This window comes from Strongylocentrotus purpuratus, unplaced genomic scaffold (assembly GCF_000002235.5).
Source record: "Strongylocentrotus purpuratus isolate Spur 01 unplaced genomic scaffold, Spur_5.0 spur5_scaffold_4, whole genome shotgun sequence".
Lineage (NCBI taxonomy): Eukaryota > Metazoa > Echinodermata > Echinoidea > Camarodonta > Strongylocentrotidae > Strongylocentrotus > Strongylocentrotus purpuratus.
The window spans coordinates 9,497,032-9,518,174 of NW_022145610.1; the positions used below are offsets into that span (position 1 = coordinate 9,497,032).

General features: G+C 38.0%; 1 protein-coding gene across 1 annotated transcript; it reads left to right on the forward strand.

Annotated features, from left to right (window-relative positions):
* The first annotated feature begins 214 nt into the window (after positions 1-214).
* LOC115929299 lies at positions 215-21,056 on the forward strand. The gene is made up of 4 exons (XM_030998017.1): positions 215-354; positions 1,514-1,595; positions 20,272-20,355; positions 20,747-21,056. The coding sequence occupies exons 1-4, from the start codon at positions 215-217 to the stop codon at positions 20,996-20,998; spliced, it is 558 nt and encodes a 185-aa protein (XP_030853877.1). The 3' UTR covers positions 20,999-21,056.
* The last annotated feature ends 87 nt before the right edge of the window (positions 21,057-21,143 follow it).

Consider the following 21,143-nt stretch of genomic DNA (forward strand, 5'->3'; position numbering starts at 1 on the left):
TATATTTACCCTTCTCCTTTGTGTATAATGATTGCGAATGGAGTGTATATGTCGGTATTGATGAGAATTTGCTGAGAGGATCCGTCGAGATTAGCCGACATGATTCGGTCCAGGCTTAAATCTGTCCAAAAGACTTTACCACGACTCGTATCCAACGCAATGCCGTATGACCCTGTGGAAGAAAACAATGACATGGTGACCTTCAGGGATGACAATGAGAAGAAGGAGGAGAAGAAACAAGACCACAGATGAAGAAGAGGACGATGGTTATGATGCAGATAAGAGGAAGGATCAAGTCGTAGAGATAAAGTGTACCAAGGAGGCCAAGATGAAGAGGGAAAAGAAGACGATGAAGTTAAACGAATAAAGAACAAAAAAGGTATACAAAATCATCAAAAGTAAGAACATCAACAGCATCAGCATCAAGAATGAGAAACAAAAAGAAAACAAGAAGAAGAAAAAGACGAAGTAGAAGGTCAAGCCAAGAAGTAAAAAGTTACTAGGGAAAAGTAAAAGGAACTTGAGAAAAAGGAGATGTAGAAGTCAACGCGAAAAGAAGAAGAAGCAACAAAATGAAATAAAAAACAAAACTAAAACTAAACAAAAATCAAAACAAAGAAACAAACAAACCGGTGAATTGTAAGGCATATTTTTTTTACAACCGTTTTTATTTCTTATAAAGAATTTAAAAATTAAAATGCAATTTATCTTAAAACTTTAAAGAAGAAAGACAAATCTTAGTTTAGGAATACTAACGTCTGGCATCATTACTATCGACGATCACGCTTTGCATAGTGCCATCGATATTTGCGCGTCGTATGGATCCTGCATATTCGGTCCAGTACACCATGCGAGTATCGGAATCGTAATCGACGCCATATGGTTGAACGACGAAACTACCGAAGGGCAAAGCATTGAATGTTAAAGAGTCGAGGCTATCGCTGGAAAAGTCGGCCATGAATATTGCATCGTTAAGTGAGTCAGCCACAAATACCATCGCCTCCGCTTTACATGAGGAAAAAAGAAAAAAAGAAAAAAACATGGAACAGTTAAAAATGACATAAAAATGACATAGAATATTTAAAAATATTGAATACAGGGCCGTGCCTTTGTTATTGATTTTTCACTTATTTAAAACACGTTTAAAATCCCGTTTTAACATAAATAGTTGCGCTTAAAATCAAAATCCTATCTCTTTGGTACAGAGTTGCGATCGGTATCAAGTTATGGTCATTTTAAATCTATGACAAGTGTTCATTAGACGGGATCCCCGTCATTTCAACAGCTGAGTTCAAAACAAGAAATTCGAAGAGTAAAGTTATCATCTAAGAAAAACAAACAAACAGACGAACGAAATTGGTAACATTATTGAAACGGAACCACATTTTGAGATGAACTCTTAAATAAAGTTTCTCAAAACAGTTGAAATAACAGTCCTAGACAATCCTAAACGGCCAAAGCGTTCTCCATCGGAACTTTTGTAAAATGACTTTTTATACCCTCATCTCACTAGAAAGGCGATTATGGCGACCATGGCGATCTGCGAAAATTTCGTTGAGCTTGGCAGAACTTCCATCCAACCCCACTTTAAGCCTGTGAGGCGACTATACAACAACTCAGTTGAGATCTACCTGCGCTGAATGCGATAGCGATACGATGAAATCACGACGCTGCCACTTTCTCGCCCTATTTCGAGGCCGATTAGATGCACTGATTCTGCAATCGAAGCGATCGTGATACGAGGCAAATGCGCTTATTAAAACGAGGGGGCGAATGTTATAGGTTCATGTTGGGCTTCTGCGTCGATTTCATGACATCGGTATATAAATCAGGGAATTTCTTTAGTCGAGTACCAGCCTGCGACCAAGATGGATTTAATATCTCTTGAGCATGTGATAAAGTGCCCCTATTGCCTTTCATGGTAACACGGGTGATCATTGCAATCAGCAGCAGCGCAACAGAAGTGCAGCGCGAACGCCTAAATCGGGGCAAGAGCTAACCACAGGCCATCCGGAGAAATGGTAGCGTCGTGGCGGATGTGGTTTGAAGTTTGTCGTGCACGAGGTGAATATGTTTTAGGGGCACGTTCCCGCCAGTGTAGTTATCGCTGCTCTAGTCATCGTCATCTTGGTTCCGAAGATCGACTTCTTATTTGCATACAGCTGTCAATCAAAGTACGCGCGTCCTGGCCTGCCTTTGCCAAGCCAGCTGATCGCTGCCGACTCTTGTGACGTCACGAAAGTGGGCGGAAACAGCAGCCGAATCTTAGAGCCGAACTGCGATTGGTATTACTTCGGCACATGTATGCGATATTCGGCATTGTGCGGGCATTCGGAACATGCCATCTGCGTAAGAGCCGTATTCTGTTGGTGTCAATAGGCAGCTAGCACCGTCCGCCAGCGGGTACGTATTTTGAACGCCCTCTGGAATACGGGGAACATGCCACTTTAAACGAAGAAGCGTGTTATAATTGTCTCGGGAAGAGACATGTATCCGAGCCGCTGTCAATACGCTTGTAATACGCCTCAGGAGCTACTGCAACGTAGATCTATACAGCAACAGCAACTACAACTACCCCCAACCCTGAAAAAACCTCCTAGGACAATTCCCCCGAGAACAATGCCTCCCGAAAAATACCCCCTGTCCATTAAAGGGGAAGTCCAGCCTAATAATAAGTTGGTTGTTATAAAAGCAGATTTTTATTCGGGGGATAATTGTCCTTTGGGGGGGGGGGGGGGGGGGGGGGGAGGGGGAGTGATTTTCCTCGGGGGTAATTTTCCGGGGGGAGGGTTATTGTCTTTGGGATTGTCCAACTGGTAATTTGCCGGGGGTGATTGCCCAAGGGGTAATTATCCTAGAACCTAGAATAAGTAATCAAGGCAAACGCAAAGTGTCGTCTCGCCTGTGTCCCGCGATGAGAGTGAGCACACATACGCACATGAAAATAATGCCACCTCAGGATTGTTAGTAATCCTACCTCAAAGCTGTAGAACAAATTGCCTGTACAGTGCTCTTTGCTGAAAATTCGTTGACCATTTGAACTTGGACCACGATAAGATTTGACCTATTTTTATTTTAACTTGATCTGCACCTTCAAGAGATGTAGCATGTAACGTGCTTTTGACTGAAAGTTTATTTATCTTTTAAGCTTTTTCCTTGGTCATATTTTTCCCTTGGTCAGATTTTACCAATTTTTGATATTGACTAGCGCCTTCAAAACAAGTAAATGTGGTATGAATCCGGTGATCCTACTTCATAGCTATAGCAAGTTATTGCGATAGTAAAGTACTTTCTACTGAAAGTCTGACCCTTGACCTTTGAGCGTGGACAGATTTGACCCACTTTTCAAATTCGGCCTTCGCCTTCATTATATATATACCAGTGGTATGAATTTGGGAAATCCTGCCTTAAAGATATAAAACGTTATTGGTTCTAGGACCATCACCCCTTGGTCAATCAACTCCGGCCAGTTACCAGAGGGACAATAGCCCCCGGTAAATACCCCCTTGTAAAATAACCCCAAATGGACAACCACCCCAAGGACAATTACCTCCGAGGACATTTACCCCCAAACATTCTGCTTTTCTTAAAACAAACTTATTATTACGGGGAACTTCCCAATTAATGAACAGGGGGTAATTTTCAGGGGGAGGGGGTGGTTATCTTTGGGGTAGTTTTCCTAGGGTTATTTTCCGGGGATAGTTTTCCAGGAGGTGATTGTCTAGGGGGTACTTGTCCTGATACGAACGTTATTGCGTTTATAGCGCCTTTTCCCTTAATTTTCTAGTACCTTTGACCTTTGACCGTTGTCAGATTTAACCCATTTTCATATTGACCTGCACCTTCAAGAGATGTACCTGTGGTATAAATTTGGTGACCCTACGTCAAAGCTATAAGTCATTACGAGTACGGCATGATTGTTGACGACGACAAAAACAAAAACGAAGACGAACAACAACAACATCTATCACAAAAACGAAGGAGATAATCATGCTTGAGAAGTAATAGGAGAACAATGGTATATAGGCCTATTAGTGACGTCTGTGGCCACTCATATAAGAGGTCCCTGGACCGTTCAAATTTGTCTCTCTCGGTCCAGGTGAATCAAAGTGGTACCTGGCAATTATGGGGTAGTACCATAGCAAGACAATTACCCTCTGGGCAATCACCCCGGAAAATTACCCCCGGAAAACTACCCCCCCCCCCCCAAGGACAATTACCCCCCGGAGAATTACCCCCCGAGGACAATAACCCCCAGAGGACAATTACCCCCCCCCCCCCAAGGACAATTACCCCACGGAAAATTACCTCGGAGAATTACCCTCTGAGGACAACTACAAATTTGTTACTCATTACGCCACTGCCCCCCCCCCCCCGTCCCTCGCATTTCGTCCCCCCCGGTCATGAAAAGAAATCGCCGCCCCTGGTATGGGCCCTTATCCATGATCCAAAATTAAAGTTTTCTTCACGTTATCTATATATTTATGTTGTCATGCTGAAGTTTAATATGTTTTCTTGTACGTTAAATTATTTTGAAATAGAAATTGCCTTCAAGTTATATGTAAGGTGCCATGGAAAAAGAAAATAAATATTCGCTTTCTGGTAATTCATCTCATTTGATTTTATAACTCCAGCGCAGCGTTTTTCAACCGGGGTGCCGCAAGGGAATGTTAGTTACATTGGAAAAACTTTGATTTTGTGAAAAATTAATATCAGAAACAGTTAGAGTACGTAATTACATAAGAAAATAAAGTTTTAAAGATAATGAAGTGTGATTCTCCCTTGCTCGCTGACAATGTTTTGACAGCAAGGCGCCCGAATATATATTATATCTTTTATTTCGAGCTTACGTTGTTACCGCACTCATTACATTTAAAAACATGATAAATAAGGGCAACTATAGCCCCGAATATCCTCATATTTGTACATCAAGGTCATGACCGAATATATCACTTTGTATTCATGTACATTCGGCGGCAAGGTGCCCGCATACATTAATTTAAATCGTTTATGGTGTATTGATTACAAACTAATTTTTATCAGTTTGAAAATGTCTTCTCCTTTTTTATTCTTAAATGTGCCCATACATATGTACATAGCACTTGACGAGTGCCAGAGTCGTGCGAAATAAGTAGTCTGTGAAGACTTTGGGATTTGGGAGAAACTTTTAATTTCTAAAGAGGGTCCCGACTTGTACCATGACTAACAACAAGGTGAAATAACGCTGCTCCAGAGAAATGTATTTCTATGCATTTTGAGAAGCGCTGGACAATTACCTAAAACTTACATCCTTTGTGGAAATTAGCAACCTCACTGGCGTTGCATAAATTATAATTATAAAGGGAAATGTATAGTAATCAGGAAGATAACGTGCTATATAGTTACAGGCGCGTACGCAAGGGGGGTGGGGGGGGGGGTTGAACCCCCTTTACCTTTTTTTATGTGTGTGTTTTGGCGGAAACCCCCCCTTATTTATTTGTTAATACAAAAATTAAATAATAATGATAATACCAAAAAAAAATTGTGGCAATGGGTGACCCCAAAAAGCTGACCTTACCCCGCGCCACCCAACGAAACGAAATATCGACCGGCCAAATTTTCCAATTTTGAGACCAAAACAAAATAAAATGTGTCCTCTTACCCTCGGGGGGTAGTTGTCCTCGGGGGTAATTTTCCTCGGGGAGTTATTGTCCTCAGGGGTAGTTGTCCTTGGGGGGTAATTTTCCGGGGTGTGATTGCCCAGGGGGTAATTGTCCTAGAACCGGGTAGTACTAATTCCTCGGCCCGCAAGAAGTCTTTTTATTGATGTGGCCCACTACCTATACAGTGCGCTTAACAACAAAGTGTACCCAACTTTGGTAGCTCCTAATTTAAAAGTCATAACCAATATGACTTTGAAATCGATAGGGGAAGGAATGGGAGAGAAAGACATAAAGAAAGACAGAAAGGGAGATAGAGACAGGTAGAGAAAGAGGGTGAGAGAGGGAGAGCTAGTGTGAGCAAGACGAAGAGGGGAGGCAATTAACACAATTAAAATCATCGTGTTAAAGATTAAAATAATATTGAAGGAAGCACTTCATATCAAATCGAACCAAAAAAAATTTCCACTGTAAGACAACACAAATATCAATGACAAATTATTGTTGTAAACAAAAGGGGTGGATCATAGAAAGTAAAACAAAGTTATTAAACCCTTAATAGACTTTTTCGTCTGTGTATTTTAAAAATCATATTGCTAAGCGATCCTCATTGAGTGACTGAGGAGGATAAGGCTTTGCGTATAATATGGAATGCATGTCCTCAACCAACTCTAGACACATTGTAGAGGTGTTGTGGGCTCATGGATACGTCGCCAGACTATGGATCACATGGTTCGCGGTTCAAGTTCCGCCACGGTACTAAGCTCATTTGGGAATCAATAATCTACATATTTTGAACTCCCCCAGGTAGTAAGAAATTCACTGAATGTTTAAACGAAACCAGCATATTTCTCTTGAAGAAGAGAGGGAGGACAATTGTGGGTATAACAGATAAGTTAATGTCATACTAAGTCAGTATATATATATATATATATAAATATAAGTGCGAGAATTCTCAACTCTGACATGACAACGGGTGTTCCACAATATGTAGGCGTGAAGAAAACAATGATTATTACCGCTTGTAATGACTAAGAGAGAGAATAGCTTTATTTATCTTTTTCTGGATTTCGTACAAATAAGTAAACTAATTTTGACAAGGAACGTAACCACATTTACGTTACAAATTACTAATATATTGGTGAAGGCTCTCGACTCTCATACCAGAGGACCTGAGTTCGATCCTTGCTGATTGCTGAGTTTCAGTACAGTTTAATATACTGCAGTGATCCATCCTTGCAAAATTATGTTTTGCCTCCATTTGTGTATCAAAAGGGATCTCGGCAACGCTTGGATGATAATAACAGCAGGGTCCGCAAGAGGAGCATATACTACTGATATCGCTGACGTCCGTGAACGAGACCAAATTACTATTATCGTTCTTCTTATTGTTATCGATATTATGATTGTTGATATTAATATCACTATTACTAATATCAATATTACTGTTATTATTACTATCATTATTTCTATTATTGTTAGGTGATACGTACGTAGACGTATCACCTTTTGATTTCGTCAAGATTTTTATTATTTATTTATTATTTATTCTTCTTCCTCGAATTTGTTCGCAGGATATCTCAAGACTGAATAAAGCCATTATCATAAACTTGCCATGATGATAGATCTTAGTCTAACTTAGAACTGCGTGACTTTTTAGAGAGTCAAAATTCTCGTGACGTCATCCAGGCGCCATTTTGTGAAAATCAATTTATGATCATATCTTCATAACGGAAAGGAATTTCTCATTTATAATTATCAAGATTAAGATCAATATCCGTCCGGTCAATTTCAGGTCAATAAATGCGCGCAAAAATGCGCTTTCGCGTTTGTGCACGCGTTAACGCGCGCGTAAAATTTTAAATTGCTCAAAATCGTCTTAATTTTGTTTTGCATACGTTTTAGGCCATTATAAGCTTTCCATAAAAAATCGTGCAAAACACGCATTTTTGCGCGTTTTCGTTCGTCACGGCCGAACGAAAAATAATTAACCCTCAATTTTTTTTTGACAGGATATTCCTCATACTTTTCTGAACAATTTGATACCATGTTCATCTCTTTATCACTATTAATAACGGAATGAGCGTCCGTTGAAGATAAATATCCGTGCGTGCTAGCTCATGTATTACATAGCATATATGGGCAAAAACATGCCTATAAAAAGTACATCAGGATGAATAAGGACTGCCATTTGTTGTTCATATTTAGATAGAGTATGAGTCGGAGATATGATTTCATGTCTCATTTGGCCATTAAGTATATTTTTACATAATCATATTGACCTTGGAACTCAAAATACGAATTTGCATATTATGACGTCAACATATTTACGGAAAATGATTGTATCTCAGCAAAATATTCTTCACAAGATCATTACCAATATTTATTCATTTTGATGACGTCATTAGATTTTTGCTTAATATGCGTCTTATGCCTATGGGAGGTGATTGATACTACATTCCAGTCTAGACTTGTTCATTATGTTGCGTATGTAGTGCGTCGAAATATCAGTTCAATGATTGGTAGACTCTCCAATCAGGCGAAAATTTGAGCTCGTTTAGTAAATAAATAGTTTAATCATATAACAATTCTCTATCGAATACCTGAAGGGGCGCTATACCACTTTTAATCATGGTCATCGTCATTTAAAACCAAAAAATCATCATCATCAGTTCGTCATTATCGTATTCATGAATATTATCATTAGATCATCGTCGGCACACTTTCATGATACAAAAATAGCTTACGTATTACCTAATTAATCAAAGTGACGAATTAAAGTCTAGTTATTATTATTATCATTATTATCACAATCGTAGTCGTAATAATAGTTGTCTTTGGTCTTCGTAGTAGGTAGTAGCAGCATTAGTAGTAGTGAAATTTGTATATAAAGACCGCTTAAGGAAAACACGGAAATTGTTATTTATGGGCAGGTGGTCTTTATGTATAGGTCCTGCAATACATGTTCAATGAGAAACCATAAAGGGAAACCCAAAATGCCATCTTAATAGTCAGTAAACAAACGGAAGCCGGGCGAAGCCCGCTCGTCATTAGGGTTGGCATCGTCCGAGTTTCGGTCGACTATCAATACAATAGGCCCGCCGGACACTCGGGCAAATGTACGGACGGGCTCCGCGCGACGTCCTGCCCTCCGACGCGTCTGCGCCTCGAATATATATAGGACACTTACACATTTGTTCACATTTCTGAGGTCTGAATGAGTTGACATCGGAGCAAAGCGAGTTACACCATACAATATTTAACGTTTGTTTTAATACTAACAACGGGACGGATTTTTTTACAGCATGTGTTCATGTAGTCCCATATACATCTTTCTGTGTACAGTGTTTGTTACTTTACCAAGACTTGGCCACATTTCTTATCGTTTTGATGATTCCAGAACCTTGCAATACACACGAATACTTATATGCTAGATGATCAACCTTTTCCGGTCGATTCCACACCGCTTCCTTCACAATGCAATCGCATGACCAGAACTGAACTTTATCTTTAAAACGCAGGTAAATTAGCACTTATTGTTAAAGCAGGGCATGTGAGTCTCACCTCCCTGGTATAACGCAATCAGTTTCACCGCTTGTTATCAACTGTTTTGTATCTGACTGTTAGGTATTTTATGTTTTACGTTGTAAAATTGGTCAAGCTAAGTAAGCGTTGGTAGACACGCTGCTGCTAGCAGTTCACAAGCACTATTTTCTGAAACAATTGGTTGAATCGTTTGAATACGAGCACATACAAATGGGTCAACCGTTGTAAATTTAGAGTGTAGTACTGTGAAGGTTTTGAGAGAGTGAGCACAGGAGTTGTTGCATAATTTGAAGAAAATAAGAACGAACAGCAAACCGAACTGTAATCCAATTCACGAACTTCAGAAAAAAGTCACTCCGCATTTGTACCAATTCTCATTATCTATTTAGAATTAAATACAATGACAGTCAATGATAAAAAAATCAATTTAAAATCGCTTCACTTATGCATGCTGTTAAAAATAGATACGCTATTTTACCATAAGATAAGTCTTTTTCAATACAACTATGAATTCAATCAGTATAATACTTCTCCAGCACCGAGGAATAATGGAAAGTATCTCAGAATGCATGGGATATATATTAAGACAATTACCAGACTTAAGCCAATAATTTGGAGGCCTTAATTTGGTGGGATATGATTTTCTGACGCAGTATCATCAAATTGTTTAGTTGACTAGGAGGAACCCGGCCGGGGCACGGAGCGCGCTCGAAGCAAACCCAAGTTTGTACAAGTCGCGGGCGGTATGCGGGAGGGGGAAGTTCGAGTATCGTAGGTAGCAAAATGCGGCGGCCGCGCAGCTCTGCCAACCCTCGTCTGAATTTGTAAAGCCCAAAATGGTCTAAAATCGTCGGAAAGCCGCCCGAATATCTATCGAATGCTTGCCGATCGATGCCCGAGCGATCTATGGGCGACCTGTTTCGCCAATGGAAAATCGCTGAATTGGGAGCAGGTTTCAGTGCTTTGCGAACGTCGTTCGACCCTTGTCGTATTCCTGGCAAAAATGCCGTTTTGAGCTCGCAGAGAAGTCAGGTGGGCTACGTTTTGGATATGTAACGGCCACTTTAAGCAGGTTTGACTGCAGCAATAGTAGTAGTAGTAGACGCAGAAGTAGTAATATCATAAAACCTACGCTAATACATTCACAGTACTAAGCTACGGAATATTAACAACACAAATGTAACATTTAAAAAAGGTTTGCCATGTCCTACATATCGTGCAGTTTATAACCTACCACATCGTATGGGACCAGGAGTCGGCCGATCCCGAGTAACAGTAAGAATAGGCCGTATGAATACAAGAAAATGTATATACTTAACTATTCTCAAATATTGGATCCTAATACCTTTTTTTTTTTCGAATGTCAAATAAGTAGACGCAGAAGTAGTAATAATATAAAACCTACGCTAATACATTCACAGTACTAAGCTACGGAATCTTAACAAAACAAATGTAACATATAAAAAAAAGGATTGCCATGTCCTACATATCGTGCAGTTTATAATCTGCCACATCGCAAGGGACTAGGAGTCGGCCGATCCCGAGTAACAGTAAGAATAGTCCGTATGAATACAAGAAAATATACTTAATTATTCTCAAATATTGGATCCTAATACTTTTTGGGATTTTGTAGAATGTCAAAAAAGATCAATTTAAAAATATATTTTATTAATCTATCTAAGACAAAAACAAACTTGAGTCAGATTTTAAAAAAATTGAAGGATTCTTTATTTGATAGATATTAAATAAAATCATGTGGGAATATTAACATATTTTATATAAAAGAAAGTTGATGGCGCTTTTATAAGATCCAGATCAAACTTTATTAATTCAGAAAAAAAAAAAATCAAATTTTAACTACAAAACTATATGATAAAAATGGACAAATTGAACAGTCAAATAGAGATAAAAACCCTAAAAACAGCTAAGGAGTATTATTAAAAAAATATATACTTCCAATAACCCCTCACTAGCTAATTTAATATAATATTTACCTGAAGACTGTAAGAATATTGAATTTTTATTAAATTCTAAATAAAAGTGTGAAGGTTTGTTAACATTGAACAAATGTTTAAATACGCGTAAAAATATGCAAAATAATAAAACAGTTGGTACTGATGAGTTTCCTTGTGAACTTTATAAATTCTTTAAAAAAATTTGGCCGTCTTTTTACTATAAACTTTTAATTGTTAATTTCATAGTGGTAAAATATCCCTTGATCAAAGAAGAGCCATAATGAATCTTGTTCCAAAGAAAAATCAAGATCCCTTATGTTTTGAAAAATTGGAAACCCATGTCTGTTTAAAAAAAAAACTGATTTAAATTTATCGCTGAATACTTAGCACATAGTCTAACAAATGTATTATCCTAAATTAAAAGTTGTGACCATACTATTTTTTTTAAAAAGGACGTTCTTAAAATATTCTTTTGGCTTTAGATATTTTGGGATGCGCAAAGATTCAATCAGTTTAATTTTGGCCATTACAAGAAGTGGGTTATTGATGTAGAAATGTTCATGCACCTTTACAGCTCATTTTATGTATGTTATTACCGAAGAAACACAAAAGTCAGCCAGTCACTTAACAGTGTCTGACAGTGAAGACTAGAGATGAAACAGGTTTCCTTGCATAATTTGATAATAGGACACTGCTAACGTTTAAATTTCACAAATAGGACATAAGTGACATATTCATAATTCCTACAAAGCTCTACGAAATTCGATGTTGGCTGCAAATGGGACATGGTACCTTTAAGCCAATTGCATTTTATTTTTAAAATGAAATAATGAGTAATTGGATTAAAAGTAATACACAAATTCAAGGAATTGTGATTAATGTTTTTTAAAATAAATATGTACGCTGAAGATGCAACATTTTATGTGTAAGCCATTCACTTTTTGTCTAGAATTATAATTTATATATATATATATATATATGTACTTGAAATATTAAAAAGATATTCAGGGTCAAATATAAATCGTAATAAATCAGAATTATTAGCTCTTCGTAATTACGAAACACCCCAACAAGGTCCATTTTATTTATTAGACGTCCGTTTTTAAATGAACTCGACCGATTTATATGAATCAAATTTTGTGCTTAAATTTCAAACTTTAAATCGAATTTTTGGCGTATGGTCGATGCAAGACCTAACACCACTGGGAAAAATTATATTTGTAAAATCAATGCCATTTTCCATTTTTTTCAATAATCAGTACCGAAACCCCCTGAATTATTTATTCCAGAAGTTTAAACTGTGATATACTCTTTTATTCGGAATCGTAAACCAGACAAGATCAATCGGAATACAATTATAATAGCAGATTATATTGAAGGTGGTTTGAAAATGAAACATTTACCATCACTTATTATAGGACTCATGATCGCATGGTTGATGAGATTGTTAAATAAAGAAAATAAAGGCAACTGGAAATATTTTTTTGAATTTTATATGATAAAATAAGTAAATTAATAACTCCTTTATAAAAGAAATGTTAGTAGCCTGGAGCGACGTTACTCTTTTTGAGAACCCAAGTGATTATTTTATTCATAATCAAATTATTTAGAATAATACATGTATCAACTAACTGGGAAGGTTGTTTTTAAGTCTTATTAGACAAATAATGGCGTAATGAAAATGTATCATTTATTAAAAAAGGATAAGTCTTTTTTTTAGTTATGATGAATTCGTGCAAAAATACCACATTCGCTATAATTTTGTGTAGCTGTATTCTGTTATATCCGCAAGTCCTTTATAATGGAAACATATTAATAAAAATACGCCCATTTCAAATATGAACCAGCATATGAATAAGTGAAATTTATCAAAAACCAACGCACAGACTCGCACTAATTCTTGAAGAAAAAAATGCGTAAAGAGCGGATTTAACAAGATCGCAAAGACTTTCAAGAAATCAACTAGAGGGCAATTTCAAAACCCTATTGTATATCCCATTGGAATCATGTTCGATTCACCCAATTCGTTATTTCAAAGTGTGAATATTTCAAAATGTAATGGACAATGCTAATGAAACTCCTTTAGGTTTTGCAAACGTAATATTTACTTACAAATAAATTACATTTTCTCAATTTACGTCCGAAATGGTAAAACTTTTGTTGAATTTGAATTTCAATTTACATTCAAATTGAATTTCAGCTAGAATTTTAATTATGAATTTAAATTTGCGTTTTAATCTAGATTATTTCACCTATCAGATACTGATGAATGAGTAGAAAAAATATTTAAAAAAATTAAACAAAAACAGGTTATTTATACTGATTTTTTACATTCTGAATCAATATCTCATACAATTTGGATAATCATTTTTTTGCATATTTAAAGGTAATACAAAGTTTTGGGAAATTTTGAACATTGAGTGGATAGTGATTCTTTACAATTTTGATATATTTGGATGCCCCTGTGGATGTCTTATAAACACTAGAAACTTTAGCTCCTAAAACACTTCTGCTTTTGAGTAAAATTGAATATACAAATTTACCGGTGCTCCCGGTAAATTTTGATGAATTTCAAATAGCGCCCATGGCCGTACAATGGTAGCTGCGACCATGAAAATCTCAGAATATTTTGTTGTGCTATATAGTTTCCAAACGGGAATAGCTAATTGGTCGATTTGAGTCAAGAAACATTGTTTTATAGCTTAATTGATGTCTTGACCTTGAGAGTGAGCTATACAACATAAATAGTGTATTATTTACAATTGTATAACTTTAGACTCGATTTCAACCGCGACAACGATCACTGAATATTGTAGGATCGCATATGCTTCCAATATGTTCATTTGAACCAAATTCATGACCCTATACCAAAACTTTGTATTACCTTTAAATTGTAACGGACTAATATTTTAATAAAAAAATGTGCAAGCCTAATACATGAAACACCATCAGCCATATTCTAACAATCAATCCAAATTTCAATTGAAAAAAGCAACCTGATTCCTTACCTTGTAGAGATGGAGCACATTGTGAAAGAAGACAACACAGAAAGGATAACACAAATCCTTTCAGATCGGCCATCCTTAAAACAGCACCCCGGAATGGGTATGAGCCTATAAACCTGACTGTATAATAACGACTATGCGGCAAATGCCAAGTTGCTTGGAGAAACTTTTTTGTTTTCGGTATAGTATAGTTTACTGCTGATCGTCATGAAGGTGGCACCTGTCTGCTTCTGAAGAAAATGGCTGAATGAGGAAAGGGGTACCGATTATGGCACTAAATTGTCACTCACATTAAGATATTTAAACAAACAAATGACGCAAATACTTGAAAAGCGTTTCATATAACTTTATGATTATGCCAATAGGTTTCAAACGTCTTCTTGAAATTAAGAAGCTGATAACATTCATTCCGTTCCGACTTATCACCCCGGGGATGGAAACAGAAGCTGATTTTCTCACATAAGTATTAGCATTTCGTGTTGTTGCAATTTATCATATCTTAGAAAGGTAAATGTTGAGAATGAGGCGACACGAATAAGAGATACGAAATGGGTAAATTATTAACATATGAAGTTAATGCTTTCTTTTATTACCAATGTCTGTGTTTGCTTTGTATATACATGAAATAATTGGAACTTCATGCTGTTTCTTTTCCCTTTTTTCGATTATTGACATGTTCCCTCTGTTTGACACACATTCTTTCTTTCTCACTCCCCGTTTGCTCTCTCATCCCCTCTCCCTCTTTCAAAAGTGTCACAGGAAAGAAAAGCCATTCAATATTGTGTTTATTATTAGTCTAAAACAAAATATATTTTCATCATTACATCCTCATGTTTTTGTATTAATGTGTTATTAATGCATTATACGTGCAGAGAAAAAAACTATTTTGTCTGCATGCATACATCATTGTCTTATCGTGTACATATTTCAAGGTGTAGTCACCTTTCATAAAACAAAAGTTGCACGGTCATCCGGATATTTTTGATCAAACCACAATATGTGCTGATTATTCTGTTTGGCTCAAAACCTTTATACAAACAGTAAAGTGAAATAATAATGCAGTGATGCTTGAAGGTTAAAATCCTGTTGTGGTAATATATCACAAGACAAGTTTTTGTACAGTTTTGCAAGCTAGGGCACTCCCTCCATGATTCTCATGAAAAATCAAATTTTGATTATTTAGCACATGAATATTAAAAAAGTAATTCCTGATTTATTAGCCGCTAGGGTAGATGTTGATAACAGACCGTTGATATTTGCTAGGAGTGAATTTAGCCACGGCATTGCAATTGTGTTTTTAAGGAAGGTGGGACTGGGTACCTGATTATAGATGCAAACATAATTGTGGTTTGGATTAAAATGGCTGGAATGCTCCCTATGGTGTGGAGAATGTGTAGATTAAATTTAGAAATGCAAGTTGCATTCAGTGATGGGTGTAATAATACACTGTATTATGCTTTGAATAGTTAGAAAGATTCTGAAAAAGAAAAGTTGTAAAAAGGAAAACTAAGAATTGCAACAGACTCATGCCTTTTGAATGTTTGTATAGATGCAAATTATTGTGTTCCTTCCATCTTCCAACAAGGCAATGTGGTCTAGTGGATAAGTCACTCGACTGCAGATCACAAGGTAAGGGGTTCAAATCCTAGCCAGCCACTAACGTCCTTTGGCAAGGCGTTAATCTACATTTAGGGGAGGGGGGATCATATCAAATGACCCCCCCATGTTTTGTCAAAAAAAGGGGACCACCCATTTTGCCCCCCCCCCTCCCCATTTTGAAATGTTTTCTATTCTTTTTTTGCACCCGGAAATGTGAAAATCGGTCTTGGTTGCACACTACATCGGTCAAGATCGCAATGTAATTCTATGCATACAGGATTTGATGGATGGAGTGGTCGTCGATGGAGAGGAGGTCATTATGATGATGTTTTGAAGAGTAATGCACACTCTATCTGATCATTTACTAAAATTCTGTATTTTTGTTATGAAAGGATGAAGAAATGATTTCGAGGAGTTTTAATTTATTAACGTTCACAATCAGACGATATGTAGATACGGTCAAAGAATAATCTAAACTATAAAATGAACATTTCTAGAAATTTGGACATGCGTCCATTTGCGCCTTTCTGCTGGGCATCCAATATTATTGATAAGGTGATTCAACTCTAAGCACGTTGTCATGATATCTCCTTTTTTGTTAACATATATATTTAGATTGCCTCTCACATCAAGAAATAACAAAAAGCAATGACGCAAATACTTGAAAAGCGTTTTATATTACTTTATGATTATGCCCATAGATTGCAATCGATTTGTTGACATTCAGAAGCCGATAACATTCATTCCGTTTCAACTTATCAGCCCGGGGATGGAAACAGAAGCTGATTTTCTCACAAAAGTATTAGCATTTCGTGTGGTTTTATGCAAAGTTTAATCACCTTTCACAAAACAAAAGTTGCACGGTCATCCGGATACTTTTGCTCAAAGAACAAGATGTGCTGATTATTTTGTTTTTCTCAAAAACCTTGAGAAACAAAATGAAATACTGATGCAGTGATGATTGAAGGTTAGAATCCTGTTGCAGTAATTTATCACAATTTGTACAGTTTTGCAAGCTAGGGCCCTCCCTCCATGACTCTCTTGAAATATCAAACGTCGACGTTTAGTACATGAATATTGAAATAGGAATTCCTGCTCTATTAGCCACGATGGTAGATATGTTGATAAAAGACCACTAATATCTGTTTGATTTTTGAGTGATGTTAGCCAAGACAAAATCAATCACAAAGTCATACGCCAGAAAACAAAGGTTAAAGACATCATGGAGAAAGTCAGAGAATCCAAGTGGAGATGGCTGGGCATGTAGCAAGACTTTAGGACAATAGATGGGCAAATCATTTAACAGAATGGCAACCAAGGATGGGAAAGAGAAGAAGAGGAAGGCAGAAGAGAAGATGGAGAGATGACCTAACATCATATACACAGTTAAAATTGTTGTGAACAAGTTGTTGAAAAGTTTAAACAACCTCGGATTAACGGGTGACCTGATCTGAGAGTTGTTTATCATGTTAAGCATCTCGAGTTGTTTAAAGTTTGAACACTTAGTTGATCAACATTTTGAACAACTTGTTTAAAATCACAATTTAAACAACCGGTGTTGTTTTAAAACGGTTGTTTAAAAAGGAGCTGTTGTTCAGTGGGGGTTGTTTACACCAACTGGGTTGTTTAAAGAAAGTTTTTTAAAAAGGAGCTGTTGTTCAGTGTGGGTTGTTTACACCAACTGGGTTGTTTAAAGAAAGTTGTTTAAAAAGGGGCTGTTGTTCAGAGTTTTTTTTTTTTTTTACAACAAAGGGGTTGTATAATGGGGTATAATTTGGGTTTGATACTCTGAATAAGTGCACCACTACTTCTGGGCCTCTATATAGGTATATGAAGACTAGCAATATGGTAGGGTAATTCTTCAATTCATGAATGAGCGCCAAAACAGTGCCCATTTTGCATGAGCACGCATGCACGCACGTATAAACTGCATATATAGGGATGCATGCAATCTCTATGACAAGGAATTTAGCACACGTTATAACCGAGTGCGCGATCAGTGCTGCACTGCATGACGCGACGATTTTAGTCTACTTATATTCTGACATTTGCGTACAGAAACTAAACATTTTAACTGTGAACTTACGCTATAAGTTAAAGACTTCAAATTGGTTAATAGAAAAGTGATTTCAATTAAGCCATTGAATCCCCAGTCACTTAGAAGCGCGTCGGTAGCTTGGTCGGCCATGATGTGAAATAAAGCTTTTAGCCAACGTGCACTTTACTGGCACGTGCCACATGACGTCATATGTAAACAACACTGTCTAAAAGCTCTCGTATAGTAAATATAGCAGTCATTAAATTTTAAACAGCGAATATTTAACAAAATTACTTTTGTTTCGAGCAACATTGTTTACAATTTGTTCAACTGTTGTTTAAGATAGTGTACAACTGTAAGTGAACATCACTTTTTTAAGCAGCGTTTTTACTGTGTACATGGGAACGGCCGCTTGGGCTAGGACAGCTAGAGACATAAGAGAATGATGAGGGCTTTGTCCAACGTCTGGATGAACTATAGCCTGATAGATAGATAGATAGCCAATGTACGGCACTTGTGTGCTTAAGGAGGGTATGATTGGGTACCTGATAGGATGCAAATATGATTGTGGTTTGGATGAAAATGGCTGGAATACTCCCTTTGGAGTGACGAGTGTGTATTTAAATTTAGAATTGTAAATTTCATACAGAGACTGGTGTAATAAATATATCATGCTTTGAATTTAGTTACTTTAACTAGAAAGGATCTGAAATCGAGAAATTGTAAAAAAAAAAAAAAAAAAAAAAAAAAATGCTCTTATAAAGTGGAGAGTGTGCATTTTTAATGTAGGATTGTAAGTGTCATCCACGTCACCAATGTAATAAACTGCATCATGCTTTGGGTTTAGTTTTAGGATTGGGGTTAAAGTTGCACAGTGTTGGGTCTGGAGGTGAAGTGCGGAATTCAGTTAATGTAGTAAATTGATTACAGACCAATTGTCATGTGAGCGTGTGTGAAATAGTATTTTCCGCGAGTTGTAGATGTTCTCAAAACCCCCCACAGTACAGCCAACTGATTTTTTTACCATGCATATCAGGCATATAGGCCTATTTAAAAAAAAAAAGTTTAACATACAATCTATTAGTTTATTTATCTTATTGCCAGTGGTTCCCTCTTCTGTGTGTTTAAGTCTCTGTGATGTCAGCCATTCTTAGGTGCGATGGCTTAGTGGTAGAGCAGTGCATGTGTTTAAAACCAAGTAAATGTACAAGTGCCCTTTGTTAAGTTATTAATCCTCATTACCAAGTCAGTCAGAGAGGGCTTAAAGCTGTTAGTCCCCTGGCCGCTCAATTACTAGACAAGATTCTTGTCGAATTTATTGCTGTTATCCCTGCCTAGCGGCCCGTCAAAAAAGTTAGGGATCCACAACCTGTCGTTGGGAGCGCCCATCAAGTACTAATAATCGCGCGCCCGAGCAAAAATGTGTGCATGTATTGTGTGCACGTCCGATCTAAAGTCGCTCGTATCGCACGGATCATAGCATGTGTACAGCAACTACGAAGTTAGCTCGGTAAGTGGGATACTTATACTTATTTAATTATAGCAGACAGGTAAAAATTTAAAAAAATCAAACCAAACCAAGCATCACTTTTCAACTGAGCCTTTGTGAATTTAAACTCTTGCCAACTTCGTACTGCTGAGCCGGACATGAGAGGATCTGCAAAATTATGACCCGATATTAATATGTAGGATATTGGTAAGGCGAGGCGTCAAAAATATCGATACCAGCAGGCTGCCGCCTCACGTATTAGCGCATCGAGGCTGCAATTACGGCCGAAGCCTGGCTGGGGCAATTATTTTTCACTTATTAGCCCAGCCGGCTTGCGCCAGGCTGGGATCTGAGGCTCGGTTTCCATTCGAAAGGCGGCAGCCGGCGCATGCTTTTGTTCGGAGACCATTATGATGACATCATGAGTTAATTGAGGGTCCTACCGCCAGCGGTAGCCGGCTGAGCTAATTTAAAAAATGCAGCCAGGACGCACAAGTGCAGTTAGCTGCCGCTGGCTGGTATATTTATTTTTGACGCCTCGCCTAAATGTCAATTGTTCTCAGAAGACATGTGTGATTGTTGTGGCCCAGGCGCGGATCCACGTGGGGGGGGGGGGGGCGTCGGTCCCGGCCCTTTGCCCCCTAAACAGGTAAACAACTTTAATTTTACGATAAAAACAGGCCCGCCCCCCCCCCCAACCAAAACAAAAGAAGAAACATAAAATCCTTTTTGGCTCAGGGGAGGGAGGGGATAGATTTTGAAAATTAGTGCGCCTAACCAACCCCCAACCCTCCGATTATTCGCCGGCTTGTTGATCCGGCGCTAAATATTTTCTTACGAATTGCCCCCCCCCCCCCTTTGCCGTATCCGCCTCTGTTGTGGACTGCATGCAAAGTAAATTAATAAAAAAAGCAAGTTGTGTAGGACTCCTCATGTGAGGGTATATTTCAATACTCTATCCTGCCTTTATTCTGACATTGCAATGCCTTGTTTTTTCTAGGTTGCACACTACATCGGTCAAGATCGCAATGTGATTCTATGCATAAAGGACCTCACAGATGGAGTGGTGGTCGACGGAGAGGAGGTAATTATCGAAGTGTATTCTAGGGCACTAATCATCAATTTTATTACTTACATTATTATGATATCACATGGTCCATTACTCCCAAGATTAAAGATTCATGAATAGCTTGTGCCAGGTATATCATTTTCAGCAAACAATGGGGTGTGTTGGGGGGGGGGGATTCGGCCATCTCATGTAGGGTCAAAGAGCAATAGAACTTTCATTAAACTTTCTTTAAAAGTAGGTTCAAATGGGAGCATAAATGTTAAAGAAGTGATTAAAGAAACAGAAATGAGTACTCTTTCTCTCCGTCATATTACCATCAATACTAAAGGCACCATCTTAATGAGTGATGGCACTTCCAGTTTAAAATTGACCCTTTCCCCCCTCCTCTTCTATGTCTACCCGTTAGCTTACACCTAGGGCTGTCAAGGACTACAACAGAGGGCGCCAGTACCTGGCTGACGTGGCCAGCCGTGAGCGCGTCCCGATATTCGAGGATGTGACGGAGGCGACACATGCACTTGTGGAAAGGATCAAAAGAGACCAAGAGAAAGTGATGAGGGAGAATCCGTCTCCCTCCCACCATGCGTGTCACATCCCTGCCACCCCCCAGAACCCTGGGGATCCTAGGTCGCCCATGTCCTCCTGTCTTGGACTATGACTCTAACACGAGCCGATCAAGCAAAGGCCCTCCTCCTTTCCGACTTGCCACACTCCTCCCCAGATGCTTCTGATGTGTCTTGGACTTGATGGACATCACCAGGGGTAATTGATGAGGAGATATAACCCCTTCCAATCAGAATACA

Coding starts and splice junctions, on each gene's coding strand:
- LOC115929299 (XM_030998017.1), top strand. CDS start 215: ATGAGAAGAAGGAGGAGAAGAAACAAGACCACAGATGAAGAAGAGGAC. Junction 355..1,513: donor AGGGAAAAGAAGACGATGAA/GTTAAACGAATA, acceptor TCATCTCACTAG/AAAGGCGATTATGGCGACCA. Junction 1,596..20,271: donor TCCAACCCCACTTTAAGCCT/GTGAGGCGACTA, acceptor TGTTTTTTCTAG/GTTGCACACTACATCGGTCA.